The sequence below is a fragment of the Eurypyga helias genome, unplaced genomic scaffold (genome assembly GCF_000690775.1).
Source record: "Eurypyga helias isolate BGI_N326 unplaced genomic scaffold, ASM69077v1 scaffold4960, whole genome shotgun sequence".
NCBI classification, from domain to species: domain Eukaryota; kingdom Metazoa; phylum Chordata; class Aves; order Eurypygiformes; family Eurypygidae; genus Eurypyga; species Eurypyga helias.
The window spans coordinates 23,937-43,175 of NW_010225008.1; the positions used below are offsets into that span (position 1 = coordinate 23,937).

The 19,239-nt window shown below is 41.7% G+C and overlaps 2 protein-coding genes across 2 annotated transcripts in view; both read right to left on the reverse strand.

Moving 5' to 3' along the window:
- The window catches only part of LOC104506649 (arylacetamide deacetylase-like 3), a 9,606-nt gene extending 3,108 nt beyond the window's left edge, over positions 1-6,498 (reverse strand). Inside the window, exons 1-2 of the mRNA XM_010147674.1 lie at positions 6,453-6,498; positions 2,913-3,022 (exon numbers count right to left, since the gene is read on the reverse strand). Coding sequence (XP_010145976.1) covers positions 2,913-3,022; positions 6,453-6,498 — 156 coding nt within the window. The remainder of the gene's footprint in view (positions 1-2,912; positions 3,023-6,452) is intronic.
- A 1,359-nt stretch (positions 6,499-7,857) lies between these two features.
- Positions 7,858-14,933, reverse strand: LOC104506658 (arylacetamide deacetylase-like 4). The gene is made up of 4 exons (XM_010147685.1): positions 14,763-14,933; positions 11,680-11,896; positions 10,280-10,343; positions 7,858-8,629 (listed from the first exon to the last, which is right to left on the reverse strand). Exons 1-4 carry the CDS (start codon positions 14,931-14,933, stop codon positions 7,858-7,860), a joined length of 1,224 nt encoding a protein of 407 aa, XP_010145987.1.
- Between the last annotated feature and the right edge of the window lie 4,306 nt (positions 14,934-19,239).

The window sequence follows — 19,239 nt, forward strand, 5'->3', positions numbered from 1 at the left end:
ACAGGTTAGTGCAAATTTCCATCTTACCTGGAGATTGATCATTAAAAATTTAAAATTCCATTGTCAATTCCAACTTTGTCTCCTGACGGTTCTTACAATGAAGTGGCCAGTTACGATGATGATGTAGATACATCGTCAGTGTCTTGTAATACCTACCAAAATCTGAAATTCAAAGACCAGTAGATTGGACAGGAATGGATGAACTTCCCTTCTGTAGCTGCCTTGCGTTCTCGAGAAGCAAGGCCTCTGAGCCTGTGGGAAAGCCGGCCTGAGAGTTGCTGTCACAGAAGTGCAGTAACTTAGCTCACTAGTACCAGCTTACATCTCTGGCAAAAATGTTACCAGTACTATCTAGCAGCACACAGGGTTAACTCTGGTAGTAATTTCTCAACTATATTAGAAATGTTAGGGGAGAGCGTGGTAGTTTTCCAAGTATTTCATTCTTCATTGGTGAAATCCTGGCTTCGTTTTTATCAGTAGGAAAACAATTGAACTATTAATAGTAGTACAAGAAGGTGTCAAACACTTCAGCCTGTCAGGTGTTTAAGTAGCCATGTGCCTGAACAAAATAAGCAGAGAGTAGTGACAGCATTTGAGACTTTAGCTTTGGGTGAAGAAATGTGGCCAATACTTCAGTTTCCCAAACTCACGCCACTTTTCAACCTGCAGGGAAAATAAGTTCTGTAGCATCTACTGCTGCTGGCCTCCTGAGCAAGAACGGCTTTGAACCTTAGCGTGATCTTCGCACAGCTCAAGGGTTACCTAAACACTACTCGGGCTGAAGTTTCTTGTGTCACTCTGAGCTAGTCTACTTCATCGCAGCTGGGTGACTTTAAGCTGTTTCAGTCGTGGTCTGGTCTAGTCTGTGCCTGCTCAGGATGAAAATTATGAGATAGTATCCCTGTATTTCCACTACACTGGGTTAAATTTTGAGCTTTTCTTCTTCAGTGGTAGGCTTCTTTAATGAGTAATCTCATTTGTTGTGTTGCTGTTATTCATGCTTACGTATTTGAATTGCACATAGAAAGGTGTATGCTGCATGTACCTTAAAAACCCACAGTAAGCCCTGCGGCTTTCATCTCACATTACACAATAATGTGGTCCTGTTAAATTTGATTAAATTTGCATTTTGGCTTTGGATTTGGCTTTTCAGATTGAGGTCATTTTTACTATATATGGACATGCTCCCTCCCAGTGGGGTATTAGTTTCTGGCCTACAGTTTCTGAGAAGGTGATGGCTCGCATGACATCTGCCAGACTGGGTACGTAAAGGTACGCTTAGATTATATCTAGACTATGCACCACTGCTTTCTTTACTACCAGAAATCCCACTTTCAGGACCTTCGTGTTCATACAGCTTGCTCTTTCGCAGGTGATTCCCTGAGCAGTCAAACACGACCTACATTTGGGCATTTGTAAATAAGTGCGACTTCTTGATAGTACAATTTGTAGACCAGGAATTGGGCGGTAGCACAACTTCTTCAGACTGGTTTGTCTCCAGTAACTTCACATGCATCTTTTCTCCCAGCTGAAGGCTGGATATGCTAGGAAACTTTGATTTTCCCTGCAGTTTTGACATCATGGGTTGTCATCCCTTGAAAGGATTTGGCTACTTTGGCATAAATAATGGCCTAACAGCAATACCAAGAGTTGCTATGTGACTCAGGCTTTGCCTGCATTTGAACTCTTGTATAACCATACATTAATATTCTTATCTTTCTGCTCCTTTGAGGTGATGTGGAACAGGGCTTTTGCGTGGCCACTCACTGGTAGGGATAAGATCAGAAGTTAAAAACTACGTTGATCAGCAGTAAGTTTCTACATTCCGCAGTTTAGCTTTTCCCATGTGCATTACACAAAGATAAAACCTTGTCTGATGGATGCAGAGTAGCTGTACGATGTTTGGAAAATGTGGGAATCCACACATTGTATAGTAGGTGTAAGAAAATTCAGTTTGACTTTTCTAACTGTCCTATTTTAGGTATTGCTTTGCTATGGTAGCAGTGTTCAGGCCCGGGTGGGGACTTCCCTGGGGACATGATGAGTCACAGTCCTGGGAGCTTACTAGGACTTCTGACACAACTTTATAGGAAATATAGCAGGGAAAGGGAGGAAGAAGCAACATTAGAACATGGAATTGAAGTGAAATGTGATGCGCAAGCCAAAGAAACCGAGGTTGGGTTTTTTTTTTCCCAATTTAAACAACTAAAAGAAAACGAGCTTGATTTAGGTATCACAGAAGTGCTTTTAAAATTAGAGACAACAGTTCATTCAGGAGAGGACAAAGGATGAACCAGAAAGGCTAGTGGAAGTCACATTTTAGTTTTGAAGAGAAGCAAGGATAAAGACAAGGAAGGATCAAAAATGTGCCAAAACCAGTAATACAGACAGAGAGCATTATCTGTACTGTCTCAGAAAAGGAGGTCAGAGGGTCATAGTGAAAAGGAAAAGATGGTGAATGTAACAGCTGTCTTTCAGATGGCTGAGAATACAGGGATGCAGTTGTAGAGGAAAGCTGAGATCCTGGGCATCATGTAGTTGCTCATTCTCCACATAAGCACCATGGTATACAGAGCAGAAGTTCCACACACAGTGCAGTAAGCTTCTTACGCCTTCCAGCACAGCATTGAGGCAGCAGGATTAAAAAGCTAAAACTTAAGCTAAAAATAGCAGAGAAATGGGTATCACACAGTCTACAGGATTCCCCCGTGTTGTTACCTTTGGTGCTGTATAGCACGGGAAGAGTCTGCTATGCCCAGCTGAGCTGAAGGCATCAGCATGGCGCTCACGTCACCAAATAAATACAGTTGCGTATTTGCGATATATTTAAACATTGATTCTACAAAACCTCTCCAACCCATTATCCCTCAATTAGAAATGAAGAACTCCAGCTTTAAGTAAGTTTTACTTACCAGACCAAACCCGAGGTTCAGGATGTAATGAAAAATGTAAAGCTTTAAGCGCTGACTAAATCCAGGAGGGATTTCTACCCTGCTGTGTTCGTAGTAGTATGACACTGCCACTAAGAAAGTCAAAACAGCAAGAAAAACCTCTAGGAGTCCCATCTTCTCACTGTACTGTTAGGAGCCAAGTGGAAGCACCAGCTGTGGCTTCCCTCCCCCTCTGACTTTTGTAGGATTTCTGAAGGTAAAGGCGCAGGATTAGCAATCCTTATCATATCCCATCATCCATTTAAAAATGCCTATAGGAAGATGAGAATATGTGGCAATCAAACCAGACGGTTAAAGAGACAGTAGCAGTTAGTCATGGGAGAGGCTTGCGTAAGCAGTTTTTCATATGTGCAGCTAAGATGTTTTGAGCCTGTGCCCATCAGTGCACAACCACTGCTGGATATGTCACTGGTGGAGTCAGTGTGACGAGAAGACAGGAGCTTGTTTTGTCTCTCCCTGTTTCTTGAATACAGTCAAGTCTATTATTTCTGAGTTCCTGTGCAACGGGATTTCTTGGCAATCATCAGAGTTGCTCAGTGTCTTGATTTATTTGGTCTCTGCACCTTGCTTCTTCAGACTTTGAGTGAAATAAGGTTTCAGTGTCGCAAACGCTTTTCGTCACCTTTGATTGATTTTGTACGCCGCTGTGCTGTTGCATCTTGGAGTCTGATGGAACCAGAAGCAGCTGCAGCCTAAGCACCAGTGCTTTGCCTCTTGGCTCACCCCCTCCATAGCTTTTCTCCATCAGGTGAAAGCCGGTACCACTTGTTATGTTTCTTTGTTTTGTTTCGCGGCCTCTTGGCTGAGCCTGTGGTCTGTCTTCTCATGAATATATTATTTAGAGGTGTCATTCCAGGTAGAAATAGGATTCCAGCTGATGAAAACTGGACTTGGACTTCATGGTTTCAGTGCTAGTATCAATTACTAGACATCAGCAGCCTGCTCTTTCCTGTATGCTCTGTGGTGAGCTTTAGGATCCATGCCTTCCTCTGGAACAAATGTATTTTTCAGAACACAAATCATCTGTGGTAAGATTTAGCCTGAAAGAAAATACCTGTAAAGCAAAGCTTTTTCATCTCTCATGTCACCTTTGGGAAGAGGGTCTCTACCAGCCTGCTCAAACTGCGTGGGCAACTGATTCTCACTGAAAAATAGCAGTATGGGTAAAATCAGTGTGTAAAATTTTTCCTTAAATAAAACAATAGTGTACGAGGGATGAGCTGACCTTGAGATGTGTATTAAAACGAAACTAAGCGCAGAGAACCCCAGGGCTGTAGCGTGCATAATCGCTGACCTGCGTAGGAAAGAAGAGTGCAGCCTTGATTCCTGACTTTAGAAACCATTCACTGTTCAGAATAAACAGGAAGGAACTTCATTTTCGGGTCTCTGAAAAGAAGCTGGTTCTGTGTTCCCTCTCCCGCTGCCCAAACTGTTCATTTTATGCAGCAACTCTGGATTTGCATTTCCCAATGTCCCCGTTCCCTCTCCCTCCCTTGCCGGAGACTGATTACATGCTCAGTGTCAAATCAGGTTCCTTTTTGTTTATTCTTCCTTGGGTCACCTGATGGAGTCGCCCAGCTCGATGAGGGATGTTGGTGAAAGGCACATGGCCTGGTGATTGTGACACCCTCTTGGCAAGTGGAAGTGGTGAAGTGAAACCCATCGGGACGGAGGAGCATCGAGGGTTCAGTGTTCTTACAGCTCAGACCAGATCATCAGGAAATACTGTTACACAAAACGTGGCTGCAGCCCCATCTTCAGCAGGGAAAGTAATCAGTCAGCTTTGTGCTGAACTGTGTTGTCCCAAGGAGTTAGGTGTGGTCTAATTACGCTTATCAGATTTGCCCCCTCTGAGGATCTAAGAAGGCTTTTGACACTTGTGGCAGATCTTGACACCTATTGTTCAGCTGTTTTCTAAATCTTTTCGGCACCAGTCCTTGTGGTAGCCAGTTCACGGAAAACTGGTAGGTCTTGGACTCTTTGGAGCTTGTTAACTAGGCCCAGACATCACAGCACACCCCCACCCCCAGAGGCTCCACACAGGACTGGATGTGCTGGAATCTGGTATCAGGTGTAGAAGAAACAAACTAATTGGCTTAGTAATAAACTGTTTTTTACTTTGGGCACTGAAGGTACACAGAATAACACTTAATGTTTTATGAGCCTAGACTCAGCGATTTACAAGCTTGCTTGAGTCCCAGGATGGAGAACCATTCCCTAAATAATCTTACAAAGGTATGCTCTCACCGGCTTCTGATTTTTTAACCTTATCCCTTGCTCCTGTAGGACAGACCAGAGGAGTTGGTCCCCGAAACCAAAATCCCATTTTCTCCTACCCCAGGAACTCCTTTTCTTACTAATTTCCAGTGAAGAGCTAAATGTCAGTGCCTGGTTTATCAACACCGGGCTGGCATCCTTGTCTCTGCTGTGTCTCTGGACATGCCAGAGGAGACGGAGGCTGAGCCAGTTGCAGCAGAGTGGTCAGGTGGACCCAGGGATTCCTGTCTCCAAATCATGGTGCTGATGAGGTGGCAACTAGGTGCTCACCTGCTCAGGACAAGTGTGAAGGGGTGCCTGTAGTGGGATACTGGGAAAGAGGAGGTGCTGCCTGGCCCAGGGGTGCCGAGTTCTGCAGAGCGTGAGAGCTATCTGCTGCTCGGGACTGGGCCGCTGAGCGGTCTGCTCCAGGCCTCACCAACACAGCCTGCCATAGCTGCCAGCCGTACCCAGCCCTGGCCACCTCTGGTCACGGCGTGTTTGGGGCGATAGCCTCTGTGTGCACACTGAGGTCCCCAGTTAGTTCTCAGTATGCATAATTCCTCATGGAAGGACATTGGGGTGCGTGATTCTGTAGGTGCACTGCGAGTTCGTGCTGGGTTGTGTTTTAAGAACTTGACTGTAGCTCGCTGAAGGTGCAGACAGTGAGATGGACGTGCTGTCAGGAAGTGTCTGTGTAAGGAAACAAGTAATAATTTTGTATCTTTCCTTAAAAAAAAAAGAAAAATGTTTACATTTTTTTGATAATTTTGAGTGATAATTTCGAAAACTGATTTCACACTTTGGAAACTATGAAAGATCTTCAAATTAATGAACATTCTGTCTTAGCAATGCAAGGCATGTAGCAGAAATTAATTAAAATAAATTAGAGGACAGGAAGTTCCACAGGGACAATTAGATCTTGCAACTTTCTAAATTTTAGAAAATACGGGAGTCATTACTGAAAAAGGAATGCGTTGTTTCAGCACTTGCTGTTCTCTACTTCCCCATCTGCACTACCATGGTTATAACCCTCAACACAGGTTTAAATGCACGTGTTCAAGAGAGCTAGTAATTCTGCTGGCATATTATAAAGATGAGATTATTAATATTAGTTGTAAATGAAGACCTACAGATAAAGGACGATGGAAGAATCTCAGGAGTAGATCAGTGTAGAGTTTGGACATTGGCCAATAAATGAGGCATAACTCCAGAAACTGAATAACGAAGAGGCTTAAAACATACAAAGTGGAATTTTTCGGACATCCTTAGTTCTGGCACTTGCAGCCATCGCTGTACCTGCAAATAATGATCAAATGAACAAGCCTGGCGTAGAAGATGCAAAGAGGAGCGATACAGGAATAAAAATGGTCTTACATAAGGATAAGTCTGAAGGCTGTCACAGGTGTGACTCAAGTTCACAAAGATATATCCAAACTGAGTTTAAGCCAGCTTGCTCAAGTAGGGATAACAGTACAGCGATGGCACAACAGCCATGGACTAACTGCCCAAAGATTACGCAGCTTTTTGCATAGCTCTCACGTCAGACACCGACTTGGCTGGCCTGGCATCAGCTACCAACCTGTCCGCTGGTAAGCCAACCTTCGTCTTCAGTTCAGAAACCAACCTGAATTCTCCATTATGCATCAGGTTGTATAACAAAGGAAAATCCTACAATCCTCCAACCGTTGAACAGTTGGAACTTGTTACTTAGTCCTGGAAGAATTTCTTTGTTTGAAGAGTAAGTTGCCAATCCCTAAACTAGGAAAAATGAAACAAGTAAAATACCTGTTGTGTCAACAGAGCATGACGAGACATAATTTAATTTTGCTGAGTGGGACTGGAGAATTCACAAGCAACGACTTGTTGCTGCAGAGATTTATAACTTCTCACTGTGTTTAATTAATATGTCAACAACACAAAGAATTTAACCCATTATTTTCTTCCTACTCAGTGTGTAAGATACGTACTCTTTCCACACTTTTGTATATGTACTCTTTCCACACTTTTTGTGTGCAGAGATATGACAAGTGCAAGGTGGTTGCCTAACAGTGATGAAATATTTTACAATTCCGAGGCATTGCGTGGCTGGCGATTTTGACATGCAGTGACAATTACCTTGGCACTTGTGTTTAGCAAAGGGGGATCTGTCCTAATGCACAGTGTAACAATTGAGCTGAAATTATTTTTCTTTCCCATTTTGTATATTCGCAGACATTATTTTGGCAACTTCCATGCTGTTTACATACCCTTTCCCCACATTCCAAGTAAATAAGTTGATTATTTGTCTGGTTACAGAAAGGCAAAGCCCACTACGTCCCTGTCTTCCCTGAATAGAACCAAATGCTTCTCAGAAAGGAACTTTACAGCTTAGAGGATACTTGGTTCTGTTTTATTCTTTGACCTAAGAAGAGAACAAAAAATTCTTACAGCGTAAGAGAACAGCAAAAGAAGCGCACCAGTTCATGGGTTTTAAAAAAAGATTAAAAATACATCATGTTCCCAAGTAATAGCAACTGAAAATCAGAATTCAGCAGAGCGTGCTAATCTTAACTATTTCTTGCCTAGATTCTAATGTACAAATAGCCAGTCAATGGTTAATTGAAATACAGTCTGTCTACATACAGTTCACCATGTTCAAGAAAACAGTTTAATACTCTTTTATAAAGTTTACAGCGTGGTTCACTATTTTACCTGATGATGGAAAAGAGAAAATACCATAACCAAAAAATCCGAGTGCACAGTGGAAGCCGCCTTCCATGTGGTACCAGGTCACTTTTACGCCGTTGTCCTCCAGCCGTTTCTTGTACAACAGCCCATCATCTCGGAGCACATCGTGCTCACAGGTAATTACACAAGTGTCAGGCAGGCAGCGGATGACAGCATCGTCTGCTAACAGTGGGGAAATTCTTGTCTCAAACAGTTCTTTCATTTCTTCATGGACTTGGGGTAAAAATGAAGCGGGTAACGGTGGTTTATAGCCCAGTTTAAATGCCTCTGGGATAAGATCTGGATTTATCCACTTCCTATATTTCAAATTCATACTCTCAGGCACATGAGAACCCACCAAAATAGCTCGCTTCATATAGCAATCCTTTTTCAGGTACTTCAGAACGAAACGGACTATGTGCTCCAGGGACAAGAAGGGAATGAAAGCATTTTTCTGGTGAGATGGGAGGTTGAAGTTCAGTGCTTGGAGGAACGGGTAGATCAGTACCTGGGCACGTATCTTTGGGATATCTCTTCTGTTTACCAGTTCTTGGCAAACACTAGCAGTGAAAGTGCCCCCTGCACTATCCCCACAAATGATAATCCGATCCGGATTCACCCCGTAGTTTTCTGCAGTCTTCAAAAAGTGTACAGTAGCAGTGAGACAGTCCAAAGTTTGGGCTGGATACGGATGCTCGGGAGATAAACGATACCTGAGACGCACAAAAGACAGCAATTACTACAAGTATATACATTTGTACAGTGCTTGAACGTGTCATCTGACATGCATCCAGGGACTGTACGTCTGCAACACCTCGCCAAAACCAGTGCTACTTATCTAACGTTCTGCATGCTGAAGCAACCCAGAAGCTTCCTCCCCCACTTCTGTCAAATACAGAGCTCATTAGTCATTGAGGTTTATTCCAGCATAATTTAGGAGCGTGAGGGCTTGAGCAGAGCGCTCCAAGCACCCGCATTGTACAAAGCCACACATTTGCTCAATTCCTGCTCTGGGTGCACCTCCCTGGCCATCAGGGCTCACGGCGGCAGGGAGCCTGCGGTCAGCTCGCCGGGGCTGACCTCGGCGTGTGTGCGTAGCCGGGAGCCAGTCCCGCTTACCCGCAACGTCAGCCACGTTCTGCCTCCTGAACTTTCTGCGCTGGGGACGCTGATTGTGGGTAGTGTTAGACATCAGTCCAGTGTTGGGTCTGATTATTGCATTTTAATATTTACAAAAAAATCATACATGATACACCACCATAGGGTCAGTGTACTGCGTGGACAGAATAGCTTCCTGTAGACAATTCTTTCAGTTGTTTTATTAATTGGAACAAGTGAATTACAGAGGAGTGATGCTGAAGTAACGGTCCCTCTGTTTATTTCTTAACTAACAACTTACTTTCATGTGACCAAAAGCAAGGCGGGCCTAACAGTCGGATGCCCACTCAGGTTCAAGTGCTGCAATTTGATTCCAGTGACACATAAGGCTACTTTGAGACTATGTTTTTAACAGCCGGCGTTCTTTTTTCTCTGTATTCATGGTTTTAGGGCTTTCTGGAGAAGATAAAGTTTAGTAAGAGGTAAATACTGCAGAGGTGACAGCACAGGCATTCTCTCTTAACCCTTCAGTGTCTGCTGAGGCACACTGCAGCTGCTTTTCTGGTGTTTCACCCCTCTGTGAAATCAATTCAATGGATTCATAATATATAACCAGGGCATAAAAGGATGCCGGTGTCTGATGTCAGAGTCACTTTAAACACATCGTGCTCTACCTAGGCAAAATATGGAATATGCAATTCATTCTCAAAAACAATTCCTCCCGACTTAATAAAATTCCTCAGTAATTAATTTTTTCATGGAAGAATTTGTTGGAAACTAAGGTTTCTTCATACCATCAGCTGTTGTCCATAAGCAAAACATCTTTAAAATAAGGTAGTAGCCTGTGCAGTTTAAAAAAAACGTTACACTTTATACCTAAAATTTTCTCTTTAAAATCATCCTCAGAGTCCTCTAAATACTAAAACCTGAAATGGGGAGAACACCATATAATTCCCTATTATTGAACAACAGCAGTGATTTTTGTGGTGATAACGATGTATAACAAACAAATCTCTTTGTTCTGAAAACAGCTGGCATCCGTACTACCTCTGTAACTTTACAGACCTGTGTCAGGTATTTCTGACTGTCATTTCCTGGCACGTGCTTCCTCACACACGTCGCCAACACCAGAGCTCGGGTTCTTTTCTTATATTCAAAGAAATCTAAGTGCAGAATGGGCATTGTTCGGAGTGGGGGTGGGAAGCAGGGGGAAAAGCGGTGGAACTGTAATGCTGGGAGTAACATGGGGTGTGGAGCTCACTTACCCAACAGACACAACCACCGAGTCTGATTTTCTGGCTATGTACTGGCATATTCTTTCATAACCTCCTGAAGAACAAACATTAATGTAATTAGTAACTTAGAATCCCTGGAGCAATATCATAGAATCATAGAATGGTTTGGGTTGGAAGGGACCTTAAAGATCATCTAGTCCCTTAAAGATCATATCGTCCCTTTTTTTTATGAGCTGTTGCCGTGACTGAGTGGGGGACCCTTGCCTATTTAGTGTGCTACCCACATTTTCTCTAGGATAAACGTAATCTAGACTTTTGATCATCAGAACATGCTGTGAAGTTCACACATTTAGGGAGACGGTTGATCTGTAAGGAAAAGCGATGGCCCTGCCCATAGCAGAGAGTTTGGGCTAGGTGGTCTTTGAGCCCTTCCAACCCAAACCGTTCTGGGATTATTATCCACCATTGCTTAGAGTGGTTTTAAGGGATGAAACACAGACATTTGTGAAGGCTTATTACGTCGTTTTAAGTTACTGTGAGCCTGAGACTGACTTAGGTCTGTCGTGTCATTTTGCTGTGGAAATGCTAGCTGTAATTTCACAGTTAAGTCTAAATGACTTTTGTATTTGAAGCAGAGATTTGGCTCTTTCCTGAAGAATAAAGGGTGCAGCTGTGAAATCCGTACATTTCTGTGTGGCTAATTCAGGCAGAAACCTAAGGCATCCAAATTGTGTTACAGTAAATCATCTAATTATATGATTATTCCATGGTAAGGTTGTGGGCAAAAATATGCCTCTTTTAAGGTATTTAAAGATACATTGCATTTTCCTTCAACCTTAATTCTGAATTTGCTGTATTTAGAAGATTTGGTTACAGGTATTTGCTCTATGACGTGTTCTTTCAAGTACAGAATTCCATAGAAATGTGTGTATGCCTGTAGAAACAGCAGAACTTTTTAAGTTACGTGTTTGCAATTATCTGCTTTCACTACTGAATTGAAGTGGGAAAAAAGACAACATAGCTAAAATATGCGCATCACGGGCAAACATTTTCGCAAGGCTGCTATGGACCACTGGAATTGCCATGGACACTGTTTAGCCAAGTCCCAGTGAACATGCTGCACTTAGAGATCAGAGGGAGGAATGCAGGTGTTAATGGCTTCTGTCAGGTTTTCAGACAAAAAAGGATTGACTTATTTAACAGCACCACTTACTGTAAGGAATATATACGCCATAAAGGGTGCCATATCCTATAAAAGTTAATGTAGACACTAAATAAGGGCAGATTAGAGAGTTTAAAAAGTGAAAATAAACGTTAAGTGCTTTCTATCTCTCCAACTAAGCTTCAGTCACTTCTTAAGTTCGGGAGGGTTTTGAAAAATATATAATTAACAATCCTAAATAATCATATTTTCTTTTTCAGTTCCTTACTGATGCTTCCGAATATCCCGCATCCTCCATGGAAGAAGAGGACTCCCCTCCGTTTGCTGGTAGATGGTACTTTGGGGAGGTAGAGCCTCACGGGCACCTCATCAAAATGCAGATCCTTTATGAAGAGCCTTGAATCCCTGCATGCCGGCAGTCCATCGGTAACCAACCTGGTAAGTATGTGTTCCTCACAAATACGCAAACTTCCTAACTTCTTCGCCTTGATAGATATAACGGGAAAAAGGAGAAATTAGGCTAGGGAATTGGAGTCTTCTCACTCTATAAGGGCCCTGAGCTACCTTTTTCTATGCCTTATTGCGGACAATTGTATTGGTTATTTGCCATTTTGTAGCATCGCCACAAATAACTCCAGTCGCTTTGAGGTTTCAGTTATGAAAGTGAAAATGTACATCTTTGTTATTTGAGGTATCATTATTTCTGCAAGACTGTTGTATTACTTGTTCCATGAAACACATTATAAAAATATCTTCTGACTTCTGTGATCTGGATTTACCACAAGTAACGTCAGGCATTTGCTTAGGCATGGAAGTCATGAGGCCTGAGGCTCCTCTTCTAATCAGCAGAGAGAAGGAGGCATTTCTCGAGGGTGGTTCCAATCCCAGGTGCATTAAATCGTGCTCTGGAGACGGCTGTTCCTCTCCACTGATTAGGAAGGGAGGCGGTGTACTCCAGGTGCCCTCAGCTGAAGTGTTTAAGGTTAGGTGAGATGACAGCATCCAGTATGCTGGGAGAAAAGTATCGGTATGCAAGATTCCTGCTTACTCGTCTTACTTCTTACTGGTCTTGGGTCACCTCTGTGTCACAAGGTGAGTGAGAACAAGCTTTAAGAAAATTGTTAGTGCCTATAATCAATAATAAGGGCTGCTGGACTAAATGAAGAGGAAAATGGTTCTGAAATGTCTCCATCAGTGAAACTGTTGCCTTTGTCAAGATCTCGCAGGTGTTTATGAAATGGCTCCGTGGTCGGTTTCTTACATCTGATCAGGGAAAACAGATATTCTGGAGATAGAGGAGGTCTGTTAAACGTGCTAAAGCATTTTCTTATCTAAGGTTAATCAACTGCTGATAATTAACATAGCCTGGAGATCACAGTGGAATCCTCGTTTATTTTGAATATGTGTTGTGACAGATGCATTTCCTGCTAGTGACAACATTTCCCTTCCCATTAAATGGTGATTTAATTGCCCTTGCAGACTATTATAGTTCATACTTCTGAAATGATAATAAACATCACAAGCAATTTTCAGATTGTATTGTTCTCTTCAGAGCACCGGAAGTCTCTGTGCATGCCGCTGTATCAATGTCTTCTACACCAATGGCCAGCTGTGCTTTGTAAATAGCTCTTTCTGACCTTGTGTATCTAGCCTTTAATTTAGATCTTACTCAGTCTCCGAGATAATTCAAATAGTAATTTTGCTGTGAAAGAAAACCAGAGTAAGACAAACAGGCAAAATCTTAGGTGTGTGATCCCAGCTATTGTGTACATATAAAGCCAAATCTCACATAGTTCAGGTGTGTTGCAACACCCAGTTCCTCACCAAGGCCTTTCTCAAATGACACAGATTCTTTCTTTCTAATAATCTTGACCAGGCTGCAGTAAACAAGTTGGGTGAGGAGAAATAAAAGAAACCACTGTGAGCCACGGAACAGAGAGAAAATAATTTAGAAACCAAGATGGGAACCCAGAGGTGATCTGGAGGTTTTCCAGAATACTCTGTGCCACAGCTGCCAGCCGTGCTTGGGGTGTTTGAAGTCCCAGTTCCTAGAGACAAATGGATAGGGACAGTTCTTTTCTTACATTTGGAAATGTACATTTTTAGTTACTATGGCAGAGGGGGAAATGAGTATAAGAGCCAAGGCAATCGTGGCAGTAACCACAGGGTCAATATAGCCTTCTCCCAACAGCAATTTTCAAAAACTCTCATGACTCTTAAGTCATTCTTTTTTGTCAGAGTTATGATTTTGGAATGGTTAAAGTTGGCAGAGTTGCCATACTGTGTTTATGTCATTTCATCTGTACTTTCTAACATCCCTGAGTTTTTACAGAGCTTTCAGATGACAGATAGCGGTATATATGATAAGTTTGGTAGCAGAGCAGTCTCTCTAAATATCCTCTTTCCTTATCTTAGGAGCTTCCTGACATCACAGAGGCATCTTCAAATTCAGGAGGAACACTGTCGTGAAGGAGAATGAGGAATTTGGTACGTAGTCTGTTGAAAAACTTCTTGATCGATGATTACAAAATGCTTCAGAACCAGTAACAATACACACAAAAAATAAAAGGTATGACTATTCCAAATCGGATGCAACCAGTGTTAGTAGGGGGAACATAATACATAAACCAGATTCTATAGTGTCTATATGTGTAAGAAATAGAGGAACCAGATCAGCATGTCAGCATATTTTTTTCTTGCGAAATACTCGTTGAAAAGTTATTTGCTGGAACACTTAAATTCCAGCACAAACTGGCTTTTTATGTGGAAGATCACATAGGGACCAGTGAGTCTGGCTTACAGGTACTTCAGTGACAAGTGATAACAGGTCTAGCTGAACCTGCTTTGGCCAGGAGGCTAGATTAGATGACCTCTGGAGGTGCCTTCCAACCTACGTGATTCTGTGATAGTTGACTAAGACACAATAAGTGGAAATAAGAAAAGAGTCACAGTTAAGAAAATTACTGTAGGTAGGTCAAAATTTAGGAAATTACCTTTAATAAATCAAAAGTGCACTGAGATACAGAAGGTTGGGTTATTATTACTGATGTAAATGATATCCACAGCCCTCCTGTCCTCTAGAGGACCAGTCATTTCATTATAGCAGGTAATCAAGTTACAACTGTTTCAAATGAATGTATATCTCGGTATTTAAAAGAACTCACCTCATACTGGCTGCCTTCATGTACAGTAATAGAACACCAAATCAAACTTTGGTCTTTATCTTTAAATCTGTGTTACTGTGTGGTTCACATTACACATAGTTGCAATATTTAGATGTATATCTTCATCATTCTACGCAAGTTTTCCCTTTCCTGAAAAACACAATGTCGCAGAGCATGATAAACTCACCAGAATTTCCATCAGGGTGTATATGTAATGATAGAAGCGGAGCTTTGATGGCTTGTCAACATCAGGAGGAATCTCTGCCTTGAAGGAATGACGATGAGTTGCAATTAGAACCAGCAATGCAAAAGCAACTAGAATTCCTGCTATTAAAGCCAGAACATAAAAGGATTCCATTTTTCTTTGGTGTGAATAATTTATTAGAGCACTCCTTGATATGATTCTGTCAATATTTATATCCTCTAGACTGACTCCACAGAGAAGCAATTTGCATACCAAAATTCCTCCGCCCTCCCGCCCCAGATAAGGCTGCCAGATGCTAGAAGCATGCCGACATACGGCTAGTGCAGCTGTATTTAGCATGGTCAAGGCTAATACATTGAAGAATCATCCAGGAAATGTCATTGCTTTGTCGATTCCAAAATTGCAGATGAACTTTACTTTTTTATCTGGTTCAGTTGTATTCTGCTTTATGGGCCTGAAGAGGTATGTGTGGTTTTTTTCAAGTGTACTCAGTGTAACGAAAGATACAACCTCTAGGTAGGGAAGACTGTCAGTGCCGACCTCCAGCTTCCATGTGCAGCAGCTGTAATGGTTCTGCTCTTGGAATAGGTCTGAAATACAATTCTAAGGCTTTTTGCTTAGTGCTGATCTTTTTTATTCTTTTTTTTTTTCTCCGCTGTATTGCTGAGGCAGACAACTGGCCACGGCAGAACAGACATTCCAAAGTACATCTAAAGGAATTTTGCTTTTAGAGGTTCATACAGAGCCCTGAGTTATTTGGAAGCTCCCTACCTGTGTGTGCAGCAAGGGTCTGTGGGCTCACCAGTGGGCCAGTGATATCAGAAGGAAACTTCCCCTTGATGTGGAGAACTTTGGTTAAGTCTCTATTCTGATTCATTCCAAAGAAAGGATTTTGATGTCTTTACAGCTTTATAGTTTGCTGGTTTTTGCCAAGACAACTCTACGTTATCCTTTGTTGTAATTTAGGCTGGGATTAGACCATGCAGCTGGCCAAAGGACTGTGCCCGTAGAGGTGATGACAGTGAAGGACTAAGTGACCAGGTGCAGCTCCAAGTACTCCTGTCTACCATGTGACTGGACAAAATTTGTTTGGGTAAAAGTAAAAAGCAAACAAACATCACCTCAGCTTGACGTAATTAGTACAAGCTATGCTTATCCCCTGAACACTCTGAAGTATTTCTTTATCTCCCACTAATCTCCCAGATACTTCATTTATAACCCTTATAAAAGCTTGTTGTTGTGGTCATAGAAGAGAAATACTCCTTTTTATGGGCCACGAGATTCTGCATTTGGCTAACAAACCTGTAGTGGTATTCCTGCAGAAAGTAGGATCTTGACTAAAAAAAGTGAGTCCTTTCTAGCTTTTCTTATACCCATAAAGGCAGACGAAATATATCTGCTTAGAAAAATCTCATTTATGCTAAATATGCATTACATGAAAGAGGGAGAAACTTTAATGTGAATTAGTCAATAGGGTAAGCAAATATTTAGCGACGTGGAATGAGCATAAACAACATGAGTCATAGGACATTAAGTACCAGATGATGAGCAACCAGCCTGGATTCTTAGGAGAATAGGTCAAATGGTTAACTTCAGTGGAATTCAGCTAGTACAAGTGATTGAACGGCATGGTTTAAAATGTTAATAAATAAATAAATACATGTGAAGGGTAAGAAAACCATTAAATCCGTGTAAATTATAATGTGGAACTCTCGGCTTATCTCAGCAGGAGATAGTAGGCATCTTTCCAATGCTGACTCAAATGGTTTGACTAAGCTGGGGAATAATTGATCTCTTCCTTTGCTGTGAGGTGCAGGATGCTTAACTGAGCCCCTCCCAACTCCTTACTCCATCCAGCCCTGTGAGGCGACACTAACCTCAGTGATTTAAAAAACCAAAATATAACGTCAATTAAAGCAAAAAGTGAGGCTACTTTTGTATTCCGTGGAGGAATATCTAGGTTGGGGTTTAATGAGTTTTACTAAGCCATCTTAAAATTAATAGGTTTCAAGTTCTGAATGTCCCCATACTTGTATGACAAGTGGAAGTTCAAAGGCATTTCTTCTTTATTAATTTCCAGTTCACTTTGTGGTGGATTTAAACACCCCACTGATATCATCTGAGGAGATCAAATATCCAGATTTCCCCTCATAAAAGCTGGATGTCACAATACCAATTACCTTCTGCCAAATCACTTAGGAGCTTGCAATATACATGTTTTTTCAGCGATATCGAGGCTTTTAGACCATCAGCCAAGCATCTACTGAGAGGTTGGAGAAGAGGCAGGAGTCCTATGAAAAGGGATTCTTGGACTTGGAGGTTGGTTTAGGGTTGGTAGTTTGTTTTTTTTTTTCCCCCATAAAATTTTAATTGAAGGGCGGGGATGAGTGTTCTGAAAAACCACCTCTGTTAATTATTTTACAGCTCAGCTTCTAGGAAACATCTGGATTTATGCACGTACTGTTACAACGGATCTTTCTTCTTCCAAAGAATTATCTGATCCTCACTGACCTGTGTTATTGTGCGTATCAGGACAGATAAAATAACTTTTAAAAGGGCAGCAGTCCCCATAAATGAATTGAAGGATCAGTTGGCCTTTGGAAGCCCGGCATTGTTTACACCCTGCATCATTTGCTCCAACATCCTTCTCCAGAGCTGCTCTGCTCTGAAAAATAATAGCGATACCAATTTGTAGAGGTAATGGCAGTGATTCAGCCAGAATGAGCAAATTGACTTTCTGCTAACAGTGTAAAGTTCTAGAAATAGACAGATAAATTATTAAAAATCCAAACGTTATCCTTGCTCAGGACACCATCAGAAATGCTGTGGGTTCTGTTCAGGTGAAGAACCCAGCCTCCGTCTGGGCCTTCTCTTCGCTCAGCTGCATCTCTCCAGATATTTTATTTTCCCACCATCAATTTATAATGTGACCTGACTCCCCCACAATAATTCATACACCTAAAGCTGATCCATCCTTGCCTGCCAATGAAAAATTTGCCTTTGACAACGGTATTTTCTTCCTAACATTCCTTCTCTTTTGGCTTCCTTTCTGGATTTGTCAAGTTTGAAGAAGCTTATGACCGTTAGAGGACTTGAATTATTTCACCTCTGTATGTACTAGTGGACCACTAGCTCTGAAAAGGAATTATAGCTGCATGTAATGAATTCTTGTGAAAAGACATTGTTAGAAAAGGATTCAGGGAACATTTTTATCTAGAGATTTTTTTTTTCCTAAGGTAGTTTACGAGCTTCCAGTGCAAACTTCTTACAGGTATTAGCCTACTCTTCTGGTTTTGTCAGAATCCGTATCACGTTGGTTTAGTAGGATTTCAGTTCAGACTCTTGAAACACTAAGCTGCTCTAATTCTGAGGGCCTTATAGCCTTAATTCTTCTGCCTCCCTAGTTCCTTGTGTGTCTTAAAAGTTTTGTCAGGACTGAGGAATTAGAAGGAATGGTAAATATTGACTGACATAACAGTGAGGTAATGTACTAAAGAGAAGGTAAGATGAGTCAGTCAGTTTAATGTAGTCCCTTCGTTCCTGTTTATCTTTTCACTGTTCTGTCTTGCAATATGAAGAAGCTGGCTAACTGATGGAGACAAATTTGGTCTCTAATTAAGGATAGGTGGGAAAAAAAAGGGCAGTTAGTACAAATGACAAAAACGAACGTGTACTCACATGACTAAGCCGTTGAAAGAAGTACCACGTTCTTGGTGTTGTGTCCCTTTGTCCGAGTTCCAGGCAGGACCGACATGCACATTGAAAACATGTACTTCTGGCACTTATTTTTACACGTGTTGAATCTAGAAAGGGATGCCGTCTAGAATTTAGAATTACTCTGCAAGACATTTGTTGTATCTTCACTCATGGTACCGGTTTGTTGTGAGACCCTGGGAAAGCGGTGACACCCAAATATAGCTTTTCGCATGAGGCTGGACACGGACTGCTTTCTGTCAAGGATGGAAGTTAAACAGAAACCTGGTCCCTTTGAGCTTAGTCCGTGGCAAAGCTCCACTTACAAGGCAGTGATATCAGACTTTCAATACTTAATACCTTATAGAAGGGCAGTGTGAAATCATAGAACCACTGGGACACATTTCACATGGAAAATGTGAACTCAAGGGAAGAATGAAATCAAAAGGCACCAAAATTCAGCTCTTGATTTATCCCAATCTGACAGCAGTACTTCATGTAACAAAGACCAGATCAGCTTGGCAAAAGGTTTTCCTTTTTTAAAGGAGGTTTAGTTCCAATCTGTGATCGTGATAGATTGTTCATGGTCAGGAGCCCGGCGCTGATGTAAAAAATGGGAATTACTTGACACCCTAAGTAACAGACTTTCTGCTGTAACAGTGCTGCGCTGTGTTCCCAGCTTTTTCACATCTGCTTATCAATGTACTGTATATATTTGGATAGGTTTTTTAAGTTGAAAACAAGATTGTTAGCCCAAATGGTCTCC